Raw genomic sequence first — 5,716 nt, forward strand, 5'->3', positions numbered from 1 at the left:
ATGTGAAACATGTGTGAAATCAAAGTTCACTAAGAAACCATTTCCATCAGTTAAGAGAAACATGTCATTACTTGAGTTGATTCATATTGATATATGTGAGTTAAATGGAATCCTTACTCGAGGAGGAAAAAGGTATTTCATCAGATTTTGTGATGACTCCAGTCGATATCTACATGTTTATTTGTTGAGATCAAAAGATGAAGCTTTTGATGCATTTAAACGATATAAAGTTGAGGTCGAAAATCAACTTGAAAGACACATTAAAATTCTTCGCTCGGACAGAGGCGGAGAATATTTCAACCACGAGTTTGACACATTCTGCGAAGAGAATGGAATCAAACATGAGAGAACTTCACCATACACTCTCCAAAAGAATAGTTTGGCTGAAAGAAAGAACTGAACCCTTTGTGAAATGGTCAACTGTATGTTGAACCAATCGGGTCAACCAAACAATCTGTGGGGGGAAGCACTATTGACTGCTTGTTATGTTCATAATAGGATCACTAGTCGTGTGATTCCTACAAGCCCTTATGAGTTGTGGAAAGGTAGAAAGCCTAACCTAGACTATTTGAAAGTGTGGGGGTGTGTTGCTTATTATCGGACTCCCGATCCTAAGTGAACCAAATTGGGAGCACGAGCTAACAAGAGTATATTTATTGGATATGCTCAAAATAGCAAGACTTACCGGTTATTAGATATTGACTCGGGTGTTGTTGTGGAATCCAGAGATGTGGAATTCTTTGAGGACGAGTTTTCTAGGGATGAAGAAAACTCCAGTCACACAACACCTAAAAGTACTTCTTGAGAAATACTCCCACCTCCTCCTATTGTGGAGGAACCAAGGAGAAGTACTAGGGCTAGAATAGAGAAAACCTTTGGAGATGATTTCTACTCTTATTTGGTCGAAGGAGCGCAAAAGAAAGTGACGAGAGAGGTCATCTTTTCCATTAACTTGGATGATGATCCTAAGACTTTTACTAAATCCATGACGTCTCGAGATGCTCCTTTGTGGAAGGAAGCCATCAACGATGAAATGGATTCAATTATGGGTACTGGAACTTGGGAGTTAGCTGATCTACCCAAGGGGAGAAGACTCATAGGATCCAAATGGATATTCAAGAGGAAATATCATCCTAATGGATCCATATCTTCCTATAAAGCAAGATTAGTTGCAAAGGGCTATAGGCAGCGAGAAGGGATCGATTATTTCGATACCTATACCCCAGTTTCTAGGATTAGTTCAATTAGAACTCTTATAGAAATATCAACCTTGAAAGGGTTGTACATTCATCAAATGGATGTGAAGACAGCCTTTCTAAATGGTTATCTCAAGGAGGAGATTTACTTGGAGCAACCTGAAGGTTTCGTGATACATGGACAAGAAAACAAAGTGTGTAGACTTGTTAAATCCTTGTATGGGTTGAAGCAAGCTCCCAAACAGTGGCATGAGAGATTTGACAAGACTATTGATTAGTGGGTGAAAAGTATTGTGTTAACGTATATATAATAGTGATAATGGCAAGACTATCGATTAGTCTCGTCAAACATTAGACTAAACTCTAGTGGTAATGATACTCGTTTTTTGTCAAACGAAATTATGTTAAGTAAACGAAGCACTGTCCGAGTACCGAGTCACCACATTATAAGGTGAGTGCATAGTTACTTTCATCTTACACATATATATGAAGTATTTTATATAAACTACGTGCTATGTGTGCATATTATTTGTATACTTGCTATCTATGTTGGATGAACGATTTTATACAAGTTTCAAATGTTTTAAACTGTATATATATATTATATCTACAAAATATGTTTGGTAAAACATGGGTAGATGAAATATGAGTTGGATAATGAGATGAGAGGTGATATAGACTATGAGATAAGGGTGAGAGGTAAACCATGAGAGAAGCCTTTTACCTAAGTGTTGGCCCCGTCATTCAGCATAGTATGGATGACAACCACGGACTATTCTAGACAGTTCAACGAAACACTATCAGACTTGCAACCTGTAGGTGTAGTGAATGAGATATTCACTCGCTATACTATAAAACCCATTGACCTGTATTGCGAGAGGAGTCTCAGAAACGATACTGTCGATAAACGAGATTAACCCTGGCGACTATGCGACGTAGTGCCTAGACCCATTGACATGTATTGCGAGAGGAGTCTCGAAAACGATATTGTCGATAAAAGAGATTAACCCTGGAGACTATGCGACGTAGTGCCTTGACCCATTAACATGTATTGTAAGAGGAGTCTCGAAAACGATATTGTCGATAAACAAGATTAACCTTGGCGACTATGCGACGTAGTGCCTAGACCCATTGACATGTATTACGAGAGGAGTCTCGAAAACGATACTATGTATAATTAAAATTAACCATGGCAACTATGAGACTTAGTGCCTGTTGAGTAAACCATGGCAACGATGGACTTCATGCCGATTCTTTAGGATAATCCTTAGGAATAAATGAGCGAGGAATAGCTGATTCTTATGAAAAAATAAAGAAGAGAATGGGGATGGGTAATTGGGTTGATTGTTTAATTGTTTACACATAATAACTATATTATTGTGGGTTGAAAACCCTATGTACTCACCAGGTTTCCCAACCTGACCCACTCAAGCTTATTTGTATCACAGGTGTCGATACGAAGCTACTTTACACTGAGAGATTTAAAAGAGATGTAGGCCACTAGTGTAAATGAATGTAAGTTCTGTTTATGTTTATGTTTATGTTTATGTATTGATGACGACATCCCAAATATTTTGAAAATGAATAAAATACATTTCTTCGGAAATGCTTTGATAATGTATTTATCATGTTTTTCTGGGAACAAATTCCGCAACATTTTATTAAAAGAAGTACTCTGATTTTTATAAAGCATAAACAAAATCGGTTTTTTCTGGCCGTGAAAATGGGGACGTTACAGTTGGTATTAGAGCATTAGTGTAAGCGAACTAGAAATATGGATTTATTTCTAGACTTAAACTTAGAATGCTAGGAAATGATCGTGAGGAGTGTGTCTTATAAAATTTAGGTAATACACCTGAATAGACACAAGCACTAGCTTATTTAGGGAAAATGCTTAACATGCTTTTATGTGCTTAATGATTTATGATATGCATTATATGATCGGATCTATGGTCTGTTGCCGACCGGATCTGAGAAACTTTATGTGTTCAGATTTCTAAACGTTCAGTTATAGTATTAGAACTGGCATGTAACTTTTTGGAGTAATAGGGAGATTTACATATCGATCATAAATAAAATATTCTCTATCTAAATTCTCGTCACTACACACCGAACGTCTAAATTAGATGTATAGATCGACATGGTAAGCACTCGAAGTGGATTCGAAAGCAGTAACCCGTAGCCAGGGCCACAAGTGATTGAGCGTGCGCCAGAAGTAGTAGCCACACCTGAGCCAATCACGATAACATGAGTACAAACAATGGTGTTGATGATGTTGGATCAACATATGAAAGAAACAAGGTGTTTACTTCAACAAAGTTAGAGTAAAGTTACTATGCCAGTACGCCAGGCACCCACTCTTGAGGCAACCATCTAGATTGCTAAGTCTGTCGAAGAAATGATCAACGATAGGTTTGCCAACAAGGTTGAAGCTGGGAAGAAGAGGAAATTTGAGGGGTCTTCAAGGTCTGACAAGTATGGGAGATGCCCTAAGGAAGTGACCTGCTTCAAATGCGGGAAGACTGGTCACTATGCCCAAAAATGCCCAACCGAGGAAGAAGTTTGCTTTAAGTGTAGTAAAGAGGGACACTTCAAGCAAGATTTCCCGATGAGAGCTACAAAGCCAAGCGTATCGCTGAAACACTATGTGAAGTACTATGAAAAAGTAACTTGTTTCAAGTGTGGAAAGCATGGGCATTACGCCGATGAGTGTGCATTCAACACAAGGGTGTGTTATGAATGTACTGAGGAATGGCACTTCAAGCAAGACTGCCCAAAGAAGAAAGGAGTTACAAAGCCAAATGTATCGTTGAAGCACTATGGGAGATGCTACGAAGAAGTGACTTGTTTTAAGTGTGGGAAGAATGGGCATTACGTCAATGTCTATACATCCAACAAGAGGTTATGTTACGGATGTAGGGACAAAGGGCATATATCGAAGGATTTCCCGAAGAAAAATGACGCAACAAGTGCAAATACACCTCGAAAGCCAAAAAGCATCCTTGATGAAGCAACTGACAATGCAAGGAATCAGGAGTGAGGACAGATAACCGAAGATCAAGTTATGAAGTAGTCATGTAGATAGTACCATGTGGTTTAGCCTATTAGAGGCATAGTCTAGGGTGAGCTTAAATACCCATGTAATCTTTTCAAGAAATAATATAAAACCTTCCTTTTTCTATCTGATGTGTTAAGTCGTTATGTGATTTTCTTGTATGGTGACTTGGAAAACTGCGAGATAATACTTGGGACGAGTATGAGTAGGTGTGCATAGTAGTACCGGAAGCACATGACTCACACTTGGATCAGGGAAAGTCACAAGGTTACCAAGAAGCTAGCAATTGATTCCGTTTTATTCAAGTATGTCGTTACCATTGTTTCGGTAATGACTAAGAAGATGATTGTTATTCCAAACCTAGTAGTCATATCAAATTCAGCCCGACTACGAAGAGTATGTTTCGTGGTTCGGAGAACCAAGTTCGATGTAGCATCTGACTTAAGCCGGAAGATTGAAATAAAAGATACTCAAAGCGATCAGTAGAGGTATCGCGATAGTTACTTGTAGCTAGAAGTGTTACCTTATAAGATGTGATCAGAACATGAAGGAAAATATATTCCATTCCTGAATTTGACTCTAAGAGACCCGAGTCTAAGCCTTGCAACATACGATGAGAGGTCATTAGAACATGACCCATCGGTCTATTGTGGAAATCAAACAACTTATCTTAAATTTGTTAAGAAGAAGAAAGAGTCACTGATAAAAAGCGAGGTTGTGACATGAAGGTCATGATTGAAAGTCTAACAAGACATAGAGAACGGGTGCAAGATCAAGCACCGCTTGCAGTCAAGAAGATCAGGAGTTAGATACGCATTCGAAGAAACATACAAGTTACGATTACTACCTAGGATGAAGAGATAATGTATAGAGTCATTATACAACCCTGTTTCGTTGATGATTCCGGGACGTAATCATTCTAAGGGGGAGATAATTGTGACGCCCGCAACTTCGGGCTAGTCAATTTAGAGACAATGAGCATCAAAAATGAGTTTTTGATGGAATATTATATAGAAGGATTAATCTGAACCAAGTTATAGTATATGTTACAAGGGTTCCGTACATATAAAGAACGTCGAAATCCGAGTTATAACGAACAAGTTATGGCATGTCGAAGTTTCGCGGCAAAACTGGCACGACACCGGGAAGCATAAATAGTGAATTTACGATAGAAGACTTTTTGGCCTTAGTGATCTAAATAAAACTCGTAGAATATGTTAAACCAAGAACATCCATAAAAAGAACGCCCAACTCTGACTTGGTGTGAGGAAGTTATGAATTTTCTAAGATTTGGCATAGCAGTGCACGGTCCGAAACTCGAATTTTAGTTCGAGTGATTTTTGTCCTACACGGCCTAAATGAGAGTTGAAGATCTCATTAATAGGAACTCAACGATAAAAAGACAGACGAAAACGGAGTCCGTATGAAGGAGTTGCGAATTCTTCGTGGTCATTTAACAGTCTAA

The 5,716-nt window shown here is 38.5% G+C and overlaps 1 protein-coding gene across 1 annotated transcript; it reads left to right on the forward strand.

Moving 5' to 3' along the window:
* Positions 1–3,594: 3,594 nt before the first annotated feature.
* Positions 3,595–4,236, forward strand: LOC111893104 (uncharacterized). The gene has a single exon (XM_023889178.1). It carries the CDS (start codon positions 3,595–3,597, stop codon positions 4,234–4,236), a length of 642 nt encoding a protein of 213 aa, XP_023744946.1.
* Positions 4,237–5,716: the final 1,480 nt, after the last annotated feature.

The sequence above is a fragment of the Lactuca sativa genome, chromosome 6 (assembly GCF_002870075.4).
Source record: "Lactuca sativa cultivar Salinas chromosome 6, Lsat_Salinas_v11, whole genome shotgun sequence".
In the NCBI taxonomy this organism is placed as follows: Eukaryota; Viridiplantae; Streptophyta; class Magnoliopsida; order Asterales; family Asteraceae; genus Lactuca; species Lactuca sativa.

Coding starts and splice junctions, on each gene's coding strand:
- LOC111893104 (XM_023889178.1), top strand. CDS start 3,595: ATGATCAACGATAGGTTTGCCAACAAGGTTGAAGCTGGGAAGAAGAGG.